Here is a 17,782-nt window from a genome sequence, read left to right on the forward strand (position 1 = left end):
GGAATGACTTAACGGCCTAACAACCAAGGCCGGGACCGACATTTTACTTCCTCATCCGATGGAAGGTTGCAGCAGATGGGAATCGAACCCAGAATCATCCGCTTACAAAGCGGACAGCGTAACCATTCGGCCACGCACTGCCACAAAAACCAAAGCTTCAAAAATGTCATAAATTGAAAACATTTTCGAAATTCTCAAAAAAAAACCAAAAAGTTTGGATTTCAAAAATCAAAATTAAAGAGAAAAGAAATTTTAAAATTAAAAAAAAATCAAAGATTAAGTTTTTTTTTAAGTTTTTAGAAAATTTAAAATTATGGAAATTTTGATTTTTTTTGAATTTTTGGAAATTTTGGAAACCTTTAAAATTTTGGAAACTTTGGAAATTTAAAAAAATTTGGAAATTTTGGAAGTTCTGGAAATTTTGGAAATTTTGGAAATTTTGGAAATTTTGGAAATTTTGGAAATTTTGGAAATTTTGGAAATTTTGGAAATTTTGGAAATTTTGGAAATATTTATAATTAGCACGATAAATATTTCTGGGGAACGGTACATTCTGGGGAATGGTATTCGGGGGAATGGTTTTCTGGGGAACGTGACACAATCGCATTTTTTACACCTTACATAACTATGCGATTGCGATAACAATAAAAAACGTTACTTAATCCACCATAATAATCCACCTCACATTCATGTTGTATTTTAGGTTGTTTTTACAAATTAATTTAAGATTTTTTTAATTTTTTTTTTTAATTTTTTTTCATTTAATTTTTTTATAATTATTGTTTTTACAATAACAGCAATTTTCAATTCTTTTTTCATCAATTCTCCAAAATGAAGGAAAAAAGGGGGGCTGTAATTGAATTTAAAAGTAAATTGCATGCTGTCACCCTAGTCTTAGTAAACAATGTCTTATGAGATGTATATTTCAGTAAAAAGTTCGTGTAAATCTATGTTGAGACAAAATGATGTATTCAGCAACATAATTAATACAGACTTTTTCCAGAAGAGACGCAGACACTGCTTAAGCAATGTGGCAACCGGGCGATACGCCTGCCGCGCAACACTTGCGCGTGAGCAAAAATACCCGGCCTTTGAGGTTATGCAAAAATCACCCTTTTTTGGAGCTACAAAAAAACTTTTTCATTGCATAACTTTAAAAGTACTTCACTAAACAGAATAAAATTTAATATGGTCTTAGGGGACCCCAAAACGAACAGAATAAGGCAGATCCGGCCAAAATCGGTTCAATCAGTTCTGAGATAATCGTGTTGAAAAAAATCATGTCTACACACATCCCCACAGACATTTGTTCAGAATTTGAGTCTGAGTCGATAGGTATACGTGAAGGTATATCTAGGAGGTGTATTTAAGAAGTTCATTTTTCAAGTGATTTTATAGCCTTGCCTCAGTGAGGTGAGGAAGGCAAAAATCATTCAAATGTCATTAAATAATAACTTATAATTTAACAAATCAATCATCTCAATCTAGAATGTGTTTGTCAATCAAGATTTTGAATTACAGCTCCAACGGTAAATTCCATCACTCGTTACTCGCAATCATCTTTCGCGCGCAAAGTTTAATTAACCTTGTGCGAATAAACTCGTAATTACACACTAACGAACGCTAATTAAATCACAACCAGAGAGGTAGACTCAGAAAAAGATGGAATCCACTTCCTCACAGCTCGGTGAGTCAACTTCTTCTGCCTGCAAATTCCAGCCCCAGGTTTTCCACGCGATGTGCCAAATTACGTCCGGTCCGGTGCTCCCGGAAACGAGGTAATTATTTGCCCGACACCAATTTAAAGTGAGAAAAAAAAAAACGCAAACAGTTTTCCTGGCCACTCACATCGACAATCGCGATGCTGCTGGTTCGACGCGTTTTTGCAGTCATTTTTGGACGAGTTTATTTGCAAGGATCACAAGGACAGGACACTTTCCACCGACAACCCGACGACGGAACACGCGCGAGAGAAGTGTGTCTTCCGAGGACCGACCTAGATCTTAGACTGACCACAACTGGCCGCGGATTTCCGATCGAGACCTGATCGGGGGCCAGCCAGGCAGACCAGACCAAACCAGACAGGACCGCCCCGCGGCGAGGAGAAACATTCCGCGCACAATTATATTACAACTCACACACAGACACACCTGAAGAGGAAGGTTCGAAACCACCACAGGCATAAAAGTGTCTGAATCGAAGAGCGTGGAAATCGAATCAAAAAGAGTTGTTTTCTTTCGATTTTTCCCTGTGTATTGGCACGAGGAACGAGGAAGTGGCCAGCACACATAATTTGGCGCGACCAGCAGCCAACAGCACCGAAGTGACACCCCACCGATCGTTGCAGCGTTGAATCGGTGTGAGGGTACAATTATTAGAAATTTGAATATATGCTAATAATATTCGAACAGAGCATCAAGTGGAAATCGCGTGTGACGAGAATGGAATGTTCGACGCTGATTGGGGGACACTGAAGTTGGGATGATTTTTGACAACGCTGATTTTTTTTTGTGAAATTTGAGCCAATATTGTTGGTTTAAACTCTTTTTTTTCAATTCATTCCATTCATCGTCGATATAGTTTGCATATTGAGTTAAATATTAGAATATTAGAATAGAATTTTTTCTAACAAAAAAATATTGTTAAAGAATGAAAAATTTCTTTGGCTTTTCTTTAGATGTATTTTGGATTTCACAAATGCAACATGTAACGAAAAAATTGATCTTTGAAGATCATCGATAATTTCACTTTTTTTTAAATACCAATAGATAGGATGAAGATCTAATATAATTTTTGAAGAGTGAATACTCTAAAAAACTGCGTTTGCATATAACCCCTTTTTTGTAATTTAATCTAAATTTTTGTTAACCAAAGGGAAAATTCTGACAATTTTGTCAGTTTTTTATGTTAATTTACACAATTTAATATTCTTCAACAATAAAAATTTTAACCTTCTTAGATTATTTTTTTTCACTGTGTACAGTTGCTTTGCTACACAAAAAATATCAAAACATTCTAGATTTACGATTCGTTAGAAAATATATATTAGTTTTTTTTTGAAAGGTTAATCATACACATTTTTTCTTCAACTTCAGAATTATCCTTTTAATTTTAAATAAAAATTTTATACCTCTCCATTCTGACCAAAGACTTTTTAATAAAAAAAGTAGTTGAAACCAGTCCAGTTATTTTGCAAGAATTTGTTTTTAAAATATAAATAAGTTGCAATGATTTTTTTTTATTGTAAATCAAATTTTTTGCGGAATTGATCATCAGAATTTTCCAAAAAAAAAAAACAATATTTTGAAGCGAGTTAGGTCCAGAGCAATTCTCTAAGATTTCGGTCATTCGATTTTTTTTGTATTTTTAAATCCGGCTGAAACTTTTTTGGTGCCTTCGGTATGCCCAAAGAAGCCATTTTGCATCATTAGTTCGTTCATATAATTGTAGGTATGGATATGGACTACACTGAAAAAAAAATGATACACGGTAAAAAAAAATTTGGTGATTTTTAATTTAACTTTTTGTCACTAAAACTTGATTTGCAAAAAAACACTATTTTTATTTTTTTTTATTTTTTGATATGTTTTAGAGGACATAAAACGCCAACTTTTCAGAAATTTCCAAAATAGGCAAAAAATCTTTGACCGAGTTATGATTTTTTGAATCAATACTGATTTTTTCAAAAAATTGAAAAATCTGTCGCAAAAATTTTTCAACTTCATTTTTCGATGTAAAATCGAATTTGCAATCAAAAAGTACTTTAGTGAATTTTTGATAAACTGCACCGATTTCAAGTTATAACCATTTTTAGGTAACTTTTTTGAAAATAGTCACAGTTTTTCATTTTTTAAAATAAGTGCCCATGTTTGCACACCTTTGAAAAAAATATTTTTGAAAAGCTGAGAAAATTCTCTATATTTTGCTTTATTGAACTTTGTTGATACGACCCATCGTTCTTGAGATATTGCCATGCAAAGGTTAAAAAACAGGAAAATTGATGTTTTCTAAGTCTCACCCAAATAACCCACCATTTTCTAATGTCGATATCTCAGCAACTATAAATCCGATTTACAACGTTAAAACATGAAACAGTTGTAAAATTTTCCGATCTTTCCGAAAAAAATATTTTCAAAAATTTTAAATCAATACTAACATTTTAAATAGGCGTAATATTGAATGTTTGGCCCGTTTGAAATGTTAGTCCTGATTTAAAAAAATTGAAAATATAGTTTTCGAAAAGATCGGAAAATTTCACGAATGTTTCATGTTTTAACATTGTAAATCGGATTTGGGTAATTCTCTACCAACTCACACGAAATTGGGAAAAGTTGCCCCGACCCCTCTTCGATTTGCGTGAAACTTTGTCTTCAGGGGTAACTTTTGTCCCTGATCACGAATCCGAGGTCCATTTTTTGATATCTCGTGACGGAGGGGTGGTACGACCCCTTCCATTTTTGAACATGCGAAAAAAGAGGTGTTTTTCAATAATTTGCAGCCTGAAACGGTGAAAAATAACCCTGCAATGTTAGAAAAAACACGAAATTTTAAAATGAAAAATTTTGTTTTAAATGAAAAAATGTCCCTTCTAGGTCAATGTAGATTCGAAAAGAACATCAAATTTCCCATAAAATGACATGTTCCAAAAAATTTTACAGTCGAGTAACGGAAAATGGGAGTATTTTTAAAACTTTTTTAGTGTTTTTTCGATGAAAAATACGTTTTTTTCGGAATTCTGAGTGCGCCATCAAATCGGGCGTCTAATTTTACATAAAAGTCCCTTCAACACCAAATTTCTATCTCATCACCGTTTCAGGCTGCAAATTATTGAAAAACACCTCTTTTTTCGCATGTTCAAAAATGGAAGGGGTCGTACCACCCCTCCATCACGAGATATCAAAAAATGGACCTCGGATTCGTGATCAGGGACAAAAGTTACCCCTTAGGACAAAGTTTCACGCAAATCGAAGAGGGGTCGGGGCAACTTCCCGATTTCGTGTGAGTTGGTAGAGAATTACCCACATAGGAATTGTATGGACATAATTTTATTCATATGAAAGAACACAAAATAAGAAATCAAAAATCAATGCTTAATTGTTGAGAGTTACACAGTAGATAACTGTGTGATTTTGAAGGGTGTAAAATGTTAAGCTACACCCAAAACTGGCAGCGCTAGTCCGAGAGAATGATTGTTTCGAGTCGAGAGAATAGTGGTACCATTCACGGACGCAGAGAACACAGCTCGAGATGGGCGATAGAACTATTCTCTCGAGGTTCATTTGCAAAAAAAGTTCATCCCGGGCAGACGGTAATAACAAAATTAATAATATTTCAATAACAAATCCTGTTAAAATAACAAAAAGTGTTATTATTTTATCCTGAAGTTCAACTTCAAGAAGAAAAAATAATAACAGTTTCTGATAAAATAACAAAATTTGGTATTGAAGCGATATTATATTGAAAATGTTTTATAACACGCTAATAAGCGGAATTGTTATACATTTCAAAAACTCTCCTAATAACAAAATTTGTTATTCGTTCGGTATACTGACTTAGAAATAAAATTACCATCAATTGCACAAATGGAAAAGTTTCTAAGTGTCCATAACACAATCTGTTATTATTTTTTATTTTGACCAATTTCGTCAGGGCCATGAAATGGAATCCTTAAGCTAAAATTATTCTAAAAAGTTGAAATTTTGAAAGTTGTTTTTTTTTTAAATTATTTGATATACCTCCAAGGGACTTTGCTAAAATTGGCTATAACTATGGGATAATTTTGACCAATTTCGTTGGGATCATTATTTTGGCCATAAAATGGGGTCCTTAAGCTAAAATTATTCTGAAAAGTTGAAATTTTGAAAGTTGACTTTTTAATTATTTGATATACCCCCTAAAGGACTTTGTTTAAAATGGTTAGAACTATGGGATAATTTTGACCAATTTCGTCAGGGTCATTATTTTGGCCATGAAATGGGGTCCTTAAGTTAAAATTATTTTAAAAAGTTGAAATTTTAAAAGTTGTTTTTTTAATTATTTGATGTACCTCCAAGGGACTCTGCTAAAATTGGCTATAACTATGGGATAATTTTGACCAATTTCGTCGGGATCATTATTTTGGCCATGAAATGGGGTCCTTAAGCTAAAATTATTCTGAAAAGTTGAAATTTTGAAAGTTGACATTTTAATTATTTGATATACCCCCTAAAGGACTTTGTTTAAAATGGTTAGAACTATGGGATAATTTTGACCAATTTCGTCAGGGTCATTATTTTGGCCATGAAATGGGGTCCTTAAGCTAAAATTATTCTAAAAAGTTGAAATTTTGAAAGTTGATTTTTTTAATTATTTGATATACCCCCTAAGGGACTTTGCTAAAATTGGCTAGAACTATGGGATAATTTTGACCAATTTCGTCGGGGTCATTATTTTGGCCATGAAATAGGGTCCTTAAGCTAAAATTATTCTAAAAAGTTGAAATTTTGAAAGTTGATTTTTTTACTTATTTGATATACCTCCTAAGGGATTTTACTAAAATTGACTAGAACTATGAAATAATTTTGAACAATTTCATCGGGGTCATTTTTTTCACCATGAAATGGGGTTCAAGCTTAAATTAGTCCGATAAAATTAACTTTTGATAGTTCATTTTTTTTTTTAATTTTGTTATATTCCCTAACGGAATTAATTTATTTATTGAGAATTTTTGAAGTGTGAATAACAAAAACTGTTATTATTTTCACAGAGCCAGGAAGTCGGAGCTGACGTTGAAGTTCGAGCTAGAGTGAGACCTCGGAGACTGCATCGGATTCAGCAAATTTTCAGCAACTTTTACTTGGAGTCGGAATCTGTGAAGTCGGGTATTTTTGGAGAGCTGAAGTCGTCGTTGACGTCATATCCTGCATCCAGAGTCGGAGTTGTCTTCAAAGTATGGATTCAAAGTCGCTTGGAGGTACCCGACTCTGCAGCCCTGACTAGTACAGAGGAGTTATGGCAACTGCAGGTTTATTTGCAAATTACAAATAAACCAAAACAATAACTTTTTTTGTTATGGAGACATACCAGTTCAATAACATTTTTTGTTATTATGCTGCTCCACCTCTCCGCACAAAATAACAAATCTTGTTATTCCTTCATGATTCCTTATGTGTTATTGGTTTGTTATTGCAATAACAACATAATAACAGTTTAAGTTATTCTTCGAACAAATCTTTGTTATTGATTTTTGTTATTTTAACAACTAATCCGATCATCCCAATAACATATTTCGATCTTCTCACAATATCAAAAACTGACCTTCCCAAGTTATTTCCGTCTGCTCGGGATCCGTCAAACAAAAAACCAAAAGTGTCGACAACGGGAATCGAACCAGAGACCTTTGACAAACCAATTCATTGACTTAGCTGCCTCGGCCACCACAGCTTGGTGGCCATGGAGAAGTCAGAAGTCGATGTATGACACTTGTTGGAGATTTATTGATTCAACTAACGAATGAACTCATTTGTTACGATGGTGTGAGTTGATACCATTATTCTATCGATTTTGGCACTGAGCCCTCAATAAATTTTGAGAGAACGATTATCTCGATTCAGAATTTTGGGTGTATAATATCATCTCTTTTATGATGTAATATTACCTCAATTTAGACTGGAAAAGTGACTTTGTACCGCAAAGGATATTTAATCATTTTTTTGTGATAAAATTGAACATGTTTTGAAATAAAAGATGAAATATTACCATAATTTTTTAAACTGTGTGCTCTATTACGTAACTATTTTAAGAAGAAAGTTGTGTTTCTTTTTACCTTTTTGGGCTTACTTTTTTCAACAATTTCATTTTAGTTTTATTTTAGTTTTAGTTTGGAGTCAGAGCAATAAAAAATCCATTTTATTTGATTATGAAATGTTTTTAAGAGCAGAATATTGAATGCAATTGTTTGATTTACTGCTAAATTTGGCATGTTTATTATGTGGATATTATATTTCCAATTCGAAAATCTGCGATCAAAATTAAAATCGATTCCTGTAACAACAGAGCTCGTTCCAATACCATTCGATATTTTACCAAATAAAATCAAATGGATAAGAAAATATAATCCAATGATTTCCAAAAACCATCGAACCATCTCTAATTACGTCCCACAGTCCCAGTCCCAAGAATCCAAATCTGTTCCAAAAAAGCGCGTTCAAAAATAAACATTCATTCATCCCATCACAGTGCTGATCCCAAAAACCCCCTCTTCCAAATTATCGCATCAAATGACCCGCAATGGGTGGTAATTAGGTTTTAAAATTATCCACATTTATAATTCACTATAAAACCACCAACCCACCACCACCTCAACTTCTCGCACCGACCTTCCATCGTCGTCGTACATCATTATTCTTGGCCCGCGTGAAGTAATTAATGACGCTAATTTCGACCCACGCCCAAAACCCCGCCGAAAAGTCTCTGATCACCAAACAAGATCATCGATATTTGACTTCAACTTGGTGCAAAAAAAAACCATCATTGAGATTTATGACAATCCTTTGCTCCCGCGAAAATGTCGACCTTCGTCGCTTGAATTGCACTCTCTTCCACAAATTGCACTAGAACCAAAACCTTGGCACTCGCAAATGTAGCTCTCGGTCACTTTCGTGAAATTTTCGGTAATAACGATTTTGACTCTCAATTTCACGGCTCATCGGAAGAGGCAGAGTGTAGGAATGGACTAGAATTATTGGCAGCACTTTTGTAATGGTAGCGAGTGGTGTAAGTGTAAATTAAATTTCAACACTTTTATACAAGATTTATAAAACATGTAAAAAGTTTCATTACAAATAAAAACAAATAAGATCAAAAATTTGACTCTTACTTCACTTTTCCAAAAAATGCGAAAAATCCGATCGTGGTAGGAAATCACGAGGGAAGTGAGAGTGAATAAATAAACAACGCTTCAGATCGAGGGAACTGAGCCGCCCAGTGCCAATTGAATATTTTATCTTCTCTTAGACATAACCAAGAATAATAAACCTACTAGATGTAGTAGTGGCGGCGGCGGCGGCGGCAGGGTTGTTCTTCACTGTTGTTTATGGCCTGTTGGAATGCTAAAAATATATCTTTATAATGATTGATTTATGAGTTTGCAAATCTGATTAAATTAACATCAATGAAAATTTATTGCGTTTTTCAATAGAATTTCCTTAAGTTGAAAAAAACAACACATTTTTGAAAGTTCGAAAAGTAAGGTAGGAATCAGATTAAAAATGATTGTTTCCATCGGAATAAGACATTTTTATGATAATTTATAAAATATGTTCTGATTAATGCACTTTGCACTTTGATTCGTTTTTCTTGAACAAAAATGGCCATCAAATAAGATTTTTTCTCCAATTTTCTTCAAAAAAGCCATCTTTGGCGAAATTACAAAACTTGAAGCTTAACGTCTTATTAAAATTACACACATTTTAAAAGTGGAATTCAAAGCAAGACCATAGCCCATTTCCGGGGATTTCTCAAAGAAATGTTGGTCGCGAAAAAAAGATTATTTTTTTAAAGTACCTTGTAACTTCCCGGGCAGACGGTAATAACAACATTTATGCAATTTCAATAACAAATACTGTTAAAATAACAGAATGTGTTATGGAATCTTCTTGAAAAATCCATTCTTGCATAAGAGTTTAATAACAGTTTATGTTATCATAACATATTTTGTTATTGGTCTGATATAGGTTGAAATCCAAAACAACTTGTTATGGAAGAATAACTCCAACTGTTATTGGGATGATCGGATTAACTGTTAAAATAACAAAAAATAATAACAAAGATTTGTTCTAAGAATAGCTAAAAATGTTATTAGTCTGTTATTACAATAACAATAGTAAAAAAGTAAATCTTTCCCAGTTCCTGAGGGGAACACCCTTGAAGAGTATCGGGGCCGGCATTTACAAAGCGGATTCAGTGGCAGTTTCATTCTCAACTTAATGTTAACATGTTAAGGTTAATGTTAACATTCCATAGGTCGCCTCCCTAAGGTGTCGTGATAAGGTCCAGTTTGTGACGATACACTATCTTCCCTTTACTAAGCAATCGATTCCAGAAGGGAAAAGATCACCAGTTGTGTTGGTCCGAGCCGGGATTTGAACCCCGATCTACCGCTTACGAGGCGGAAGCGTTACCACTGGGCTATGTGGCAATCCAATAACAAAAAATCATAACGACGAATAACAAATCTTGTTTTAAATAACATAAAATGTTATTGGCCTAGTATTTTCGTATATCAAAAAATGTTATTCCCAAGTTATTTCCGTCTGCTCGGGTTTTTGATTTTGTTTAGAGTTTCGGTAACAAAACCAAAACCAATTCCAGCGATGAAAAAATCGTGACGATTTGTTCTGCACGGACTCGGTTTCAGAGGATCAATTAGGTCACACTTCAGTATTTTTCGTTTCCTGTTGAGTTTATTTTTTAATGTGTCTTTTAATTGATTTAATCTCCTAAGACCAACCTCGCCTGTAGGCAGGGTTCGTTCCTGCCATAAATCCCTTTTTCGCTTATTTTGAATCTTTGACAAACATTGGAAAGAAGAACCCTCAAATGAAAAATATGGATTGAATGGATTGTACGTGACTTTGTCGATGATTTGAAATAAAAGAAGTTTTTTTAAATATTATAATGCCTTAATACGTATGTAGTAGTTTTTGTTTTGTTCCAAATTATGCTTTGACACACTTTGTTGAGACTAATAGGCTAATGGTTTAATTCTATACAAATAAAAAATGTGAATACACACAAAAAATCGAAAAAGCTCTTACAAAAAACAGTAAATAGGTAAAACATAATGGTTGAATAATGAAATCACAAATTAATGATGAAAAAAATAAGACAAGAGAAGGAAACTTATTCTTAGTACAAAAGTTATTCAAAATAACCTCCTTGACACGAAAAAAGTAGAAAAATGGATGGTATAGGGATAAATCTGTATAAATTTGATTGACAACAATGATAATGTTTTTTTTAAAGTGAGAGAATATCAATAACAAAAGTATTGACGGATATCCTTTTGTAACGCTTTCTATGAATATATAAATTTAGTTTTTTTTCTAAAATATACATTTAGTATCGGTTTCAATATAATAATTAGGGCTAGTGATTTTTTTTTCTATTTTACAGTTGCCTCGTAGTCCATTTTATTTGCCCTATGCCGTTAAATTTAGTCAACGTCGTAAAATGCCACGAAATTTAAGGCAATCAAGTGGCAATTAACTTCGATTTTAACAATTAATTTAAATTCAATTTAAAACAGATGTTGCAAAGCAAATCTAACTTTTTCGAAGATGTTGTTAATTACAATTTACGAAGTGTAGATAGCAATTATTGCGCAAAATTTGCTTATGTGGTAACAAGCAATGTGAAACTTGCGTTTTACATTTAAATTTTTTTATAACAAAAAATCCAAAAAAACGAAAGAACGTCGATCAAAACATCCATGCAGAAAAATGCAAGGCAACTGTAAATATTTATTTTTAAATCTCAGTAAAGTTTAGTTCTCTCTCGACAAATAAGTTGCATATTACTAGACGAAAAAAAAAAAAAAGAAAAGACTATTTTGAATTACACTTTTTTTCCTGGAATTATAAATACTGAATTTTACAAAACTGCTGTAAATGCTTTTTTCGCAAACTTTATAGAAATACTTCTTATTTGTTTTGCTGACAACCGTAAAGCACAGTTCACAATCCTGCTAAATATATTTTTTATCAAAAATATTCATCGAAACATGGATTGTTTTAAGTTTTATAAGGCCGTTGCAACTAAAATTCAATAATAATTTTAAAATATTCTCCACCAACTCACACGAAATCGGAAAAAGTTGCCCCGACCCCTCTTCGATTTTCATGAAACTTTGCTCTAAGGGGTAATTTTGGTCCCTGATCATGTATCTGAGGTACATTTTTCGATATCTCATTTTATGAGAAATTTAATGTACTTTTTGAATCTGAAATAACCCAGAAGAGTCATTTTTTCATTTAGAACAACATTTTTCATTCTTAGATTACGTGTTTTTTTCTAACTTTGCAAGTTTACATTTTAGAGTGTAACAATGTTCTACAAAGTTGTAGAGAAGACAAAAACAAAAATTTTAATGTATAGACATAAGGGGTTTGCATGTATTCTTCACAAGTTATCGGAATTTTACAAAAAAAAAAAAAAAAAAAATGAAAAAGTTATGATTTTTACCAAACTCAAACGTGTGCTTTTGAAAGTATTTTTTTTTTTGAACTTTTTGGCGCTATGTCTCACGCAAAACCTATGTTAACGACGAATTATCAGTAATTGTGAATGGCACCTGCCAAATAACATTGAATAATCTTTTTTTTCGGAATTTTAAGCACGCCATTAAATTGGATGTCTAATTTTACAGAAAAATCATTTTGACACCAAATTTCTATCTCTTCACGGATGCGAGCTACAAATCACTGAAAAACGTGTCTTAGTAAAAAACCAGAAAAATGAAAGGGGTCGTACTGCCCCACCGTCATGAGATATCGAAAAATGGACCTTGGATTCGTGATTAGAAACCAAAATAACCCCTTAGAGCAAAGTTTTACGCAATTCGAAGAGGGGTCGGGGAAACTGCTGTGTGAGTTGGCGGAGAATGACCCATTTAAGTTATTATAAAATGATCAAAATAATTAATAATGATTTTTGCTAATTAATACAAAAAAAATGGCTAAGCCCGTTACTTACTTTACAAGTCGTTTTTACTTTTCATTCTTTAAAATGAGAGCAATTTACTAGTAATCAAATGCAAACCATTTTGTTAGCATTTTGTTTGTTAGCTTTTCTTTTTAGATTTTTTTATAGGTGAATTTCGATTGAATTAAAGAAAATGCATATTTTCGGTGGACGTGGTGGTCCTTTAAAAAAATGTTCGAAGAGTTATTTTATTTTGAATGTTTCAAAATATTTCACGTCTCATGCCGTATCAAATAACCACAACTAATAAGCTGTCCCGCCCGTGTGGTTCAATCGGACCGCGCACTGGACTCACAATCCAGAGGTCGCCGGTTTGAATCCCGCGGCGGGGGCTCTAAATTTCTTTGTGTAAATATGGGTATTCGGCACCGTCGCTCCGTGCCATACTTTCATACACTTTAGGAGCCCAGGGCGGCGAAGTCCTTGTAGATAAAAGGAAGACACTAGTGGTTGGTACTAGCAATGGTGGCCGACAGCTATAAAGTCAACTTCGTAATAAGCTGAATTTAATTGACTTTGAATGATTTATTCTTGCAATCAACCGTCAATCGACCGCCGTCGTAGAATATTTTCACAAATCATCGAAAATTGCGCACATTTCAATCACTTCGCTCCAACTCAACCGGATCGAAATTCAAATCGCGATCAGGTGACACACACAGCCCGTATGACGACCATGATCGTGATCTTGCGAAATTATTCGCCTCCCCAAGCAGAACAATCACCATCTTTTTGGCAAACGAAATTCCACCTCAAAAATAGCGCCAACTCTAAGGTGTCACCCCCGGGAGGGACGAAATTTGGCGGTAAATAGCTCAATCGAAGATTTATCGCGAAACTAACGCTGGGGTCCTCATTAAAGGGGATTATTTTCCGTCTGTCTGAGCGCAAAGCTTCACTTTCCAAGTTGAATAATTAATTTAAACAGATTGTGGGTTCCTCGCCCCCCCTTCAGGATGATTGATTGTCGGGTTTTTCCTTTGCCGTCGCGGTTTTCTGCTCAACTCTCGCACAAGTTTTTTTTTTTTGAATTACTATTGAAATTTTTCACTTTTTCTCTTTCCCCCTTGGGTAGATGCTGCGGCACACAGGTATTTTATTTATTGCACTTGGTGGGGCTTCTCAGCTTTTCATTTACTGCTGTTCAACCACAACGTTCAGTTCTGTTTCTGACTGTTTTTCTTTTGTGAGCAAAAGTTTTCCTTCCAGTCCAAATTTTCACTTAAAATAATCAGTACGTGGAACACAATTCACAACACACAAAAAGCGATTTAAAACTTGAAAAGAAGAACAATTACCATTTTGATTGACTGGCTTTGGCACGCGGCTTCGGGAACAATGAACCAGGCTTAATCCTTTTTTCCTCTCTTCCAGCAAGGACCTCCCACACTCTAAAGCACCACCCACAATTCGCGCGACTAAAACTGCGTTGCGCGTTGCGACGGGCGTGATGGGTTAATTAACCGCGAGACGTTCAATAACTAACTAAAGCGAAAATATCATTCAACATCATTTATATTTAAAAACTCCTCCACACAATGTGAGTGATGGGTCAAGAGAGGAGGGAGGGGATGGAGGGGGAGGAAGGTTCCTTTCAGCAGCTTCACCAACTGCGTCAAGCCAAAAATGAGAGTGAAATCTCCCCCGCGGAGAGCCAGCCGCCGTTTTCGCGGTGTTGCACTTTTTGGCTCAAGTTTGTGTGCGTGTGTGTGTGTGTGTGCGGGGGAGGAGGGTTTGTTCAATTTGAGTGGGAAATCGCGGTGCGAAAAGTGAAGAAAAAGGCTAGAAAACGTGTGTATTTTTGAAGCCGAACCGATAACGGGTGTTCTAGTTGGAGGCGAGGGGAAGGATCTGGTCAGAAGGTAAGGTAGAGTTGGTCATTTTTAGTGTATCAACATTTAAAGAATTTATACATTAGAAGGCATTTCTAGCAACAACCTCAGCAACCAGCAAATGATCAACTTTCCTTTATTAAATAATTTTCAATTAAAAAAAATGCCTTTTTTTCCTAACAATCAACCTGAAAATTTTTACTTGAATATAGTGCACTTTATAAAAAGTAAAGTCATTTCCGATTTCAATTTTTTTGCATCACTACAATTCGGTTAAATTGGTGTATTATCAAGTTCAAATAAGTTCATAGTTTTTATCAGAGCTTTGGAGTTCCATTCAGACGTGTATTTCATAATTTTTCAATAAATTTAAAATTTTGTTTTACTATTTTCCAAAAATCATCACTTAAAAAAATCATAGCTGAGGTACCAAATTAAGTACCATACTAAACCCTAGCAATTGTTTCTTAAGTGTTAAAATTCATATTTTCTAAGTTTAAATTTTAGTACCGTAAACTGGGGTGACTTTGATAGTCCGGGGTGACATTGATAGAAATTTGATTTGGCCACTAATTTTGATACATCCAATGTAACAGTCACATTTGTGCATATATGTTCGATAATAAGCTATCCCTTAATGCTTACATACTCAAAATTCTCAAAAATGATTAGATATTAATTTGACGGGCATTTGAATAACCTATCAAAGTCACCCCGGGCTATCAAAGTCACCCCAGTTTACGGTAATACTATGGGAAATAAAAAACAAATGGGTTTAATTTACGTTTAGTACCATTTTTTAAAAGTCCTCATCAATCAGCTAATCGATTAGAAAATCTTTCTCAAGATTCAGATTTTCAAAAATGTACACTGAGGTGCGATAACTTGTTTGGAAAACGAATGAATCGTTCATTTTGACATAGGGAACGCATAAACAAAGTTTCATCCAAGTAAATAAAAAATCTCAAAAAAATTGCAAAGTTTAAAAGAATTATTACTTTTGAATTGTACTTTTATTCAGATTACAACCAAAAACCATATATTTTTATTTTTGAGCAGTTGATTACACAGTTAAAAAAAATATGATTTTGCGTCGAAAAAAATATGTAACTTTACATCAACTGTTGAAATTTTCGTCAGTTTTTTTGAATTGCACGTTTTTACACATTATTTTAGATAAAATTACTCAAAAAGGAGACCATCAAAATATACAACATTACATATATTTTTTTGCTGTGAAGGGTTTATTTTAATGCCCTCAATACATGTGAGCTCCAATTTTATCTTATTTATGTTTAAGAAATTTACGAAGTCTGTCGATTTTGTTTTTTTATCTGGTTCTTACTTTGTGGAGGCCTTTCTTATGACTAAAGAAGCCATTTGTGTCATTGGTTTACCCATTCAATTTTTCATACAATTGTGGCAGCTGTCCGTAAAAAATAGTACATAAATATGGGAAAATCTGTATCTAAAGATTGAATTTTCCAATTGATTTGGTGTCTTTTTGCAAAGTTGTGGGTATTTATGAAAACTATTCAGAAAAAAAGGCAAGCGCTTATTTTTTGGCCGATTTTTTAAATAACTTTTTTTTAAGTTCTTTTATTTAATATCCGTATTTTTACTATATGGGTCATTCTCCGCCAACTCACACAGCAGTTGCCCCGACCCCTCTTCGATTTTCGTGAAACTTTGCTCTAAGGGTTATTTTTTCATTTTTCGATATCTCGTGACGGTGGGGCGGTACGACCTCTTTTTTTCTGGTTTTTTACTGAGACACGTTTTTGTAGCTTGCAACCGTGAAGAGATGGAAATTTTGTGTCAAAGGGACTTTTGAGTAAAACTAGACGCCCAATTTGATGGCGTACTCAAAATTCCGAAAAAAACGTATTTTTCATCAAAAAAAGTTAAAAATAGTTTTAAAATCTCTGCCATTTCCCGATACTCAACTGCCAAAAATCGCGAGACATGTCATTTTATGGGAAATTTAATCTACTTTTCGAATCTGAGATAACCCACAAGAATTATTTTTTCATTTAGAGAAAAAAAAATTATTTTAAAATTACGTGTTTTTTTCTAACTTTGCAGGGTTACATTTTAGAGTGTAACTTTTTAGCCATCGAGTAGTACGGCCAAACATTATGCCACCATCATATGATTTATCGATAAAATGTGTTTTTGAAAAAAAAACATTTTTTTATTTGAAGTTTGCGAATCGAAAAGTACTTTACTGAAATTTTGCTCAGTTTTCGAGATGTGGCCACTTAATGTTTGATTTTAACGAAAAGTTAGCAGTTTTCATTTGAACACTTCAGAAATTTTTTTTTCAAGAAATTAAAAAAAATCGAAAAGTTAAAAAAAATTGAAGATTGGACTTCTGGTTGCTAAGATGGTGATTTGTTTTTAGGGTTTGATGTGAACTATTCAGAAACAAAAAAGGTACACGAAAAAATGTGTTTTTTTATTTACCTTTTTTCACAATTCAATTTCTCAAAATCCGTATTTTTTAAATTTTGATTTTTTATATGTTTCATGAGACAAAAACCCGCATCTTTAAAGTCATTTTGTAGTATGAACAATAATTTTGCCAATGAGTTATGATTTTTTTAAATAGTGATTTTTTGTAAAATACTGCAATTTTGTACCTAACATTTTTGGCCTCATTTTTTAAATGTAAATGGGTAATTCTCCGCCAACTCACACAGCAGTTGCCCCGACCCCTCTTCGATTTGCGTGAAACTTTGTCCTAGGGGTAACTTTTGTCCCTGATCACGAATCCGAGGTCCGTTTTTTGATATCTCGTGACGGAGGGGCGGTACGACCCCTTCCATTTTTGAACATGCGAAAAAAGAGGTGTTTTTCAATAATTTGCAGCCTGAAACAGTGATGAGATAGAAATTTGGTGTCAAAGGGACTTTTATGTAAAATTAGACGCCCGATTTGATGGTGTACTCAGAATTCCAAAAAAACGTATTTTTCATCGAAAAAAACACTAAAAAAGTTTTAAAAATTCTCCCATTTTCCGTTACTCGACTGTAAAAAATTTTGGAACATGTTATTTTATGGGAAATTTAATGTTCTTTTCGAATCTACATTGACCCAGAAGGGTCATTTTTTCATTTAGAACAAAATTTTTCATTTTAAAATTTCGTGTTTTTCTAACTTTGCAAGGTTATTTTTTAGAGTGTAACAATGTTCTACAAAGTTGTAGA

The 17,782-nt window shown here is 33.6% G+C and overlaps 1 protein-coding gene and 1 long non-coding RNA gene across 3 annotated transcripts in view; one reads left to right on the forward strand and one right to left on the reverse strand.

Annotated features, from left to right (window-relative positions):
- Positions 1-14,225, reverse strand: part of LOC120412482 (troponin C-like) — a 36,348-nt gene extending 22,123 nt beyond the window's left edge. The window contains exon 1 of one of the 2 annotated variants that reach the window (XM_039572974.2): positions 14,040-14,225. In XM_039572974.2, coding sequence (XP_039428908.1) covers positions 14,040-14,042 — 3 coding nt within the window. In that variant the 5' untranslated portion in view covers positions 14,043-14,225. Of the gene's footprint in view, positions 1-1,848; positions 2,036-14,039 lie in introns of those variants that run through there. The other variant, XM_039572973.2, reaches the window with a different exon arrangement.
- The window catches only part of LOC128093143 (uncharacterized), a 279,040-nt gene that overhangs the window by 31,562 nt on the left and 229,696 nt on the right, over positions 1-17,782 (forward strand). The gene's annotated exons all lie outside the window — the stretch shown is intronic.

The sequence above is a fragment of the Culex pipiens genome, chromosome 2 (assembly GCF_016801865.2).
Source record: "Culex pipiens pallens isolate TS chromosome 2, TS_CPP_V2, whole genome shotgun sequence".
In the NCBI taxonomy this organism is placed as follows: domain Eukaryota; kingdom Metazoa; phylum Arthropoda; class Insecta; order Diptera; family Culicidae; genus Culex; species Culex pipiens.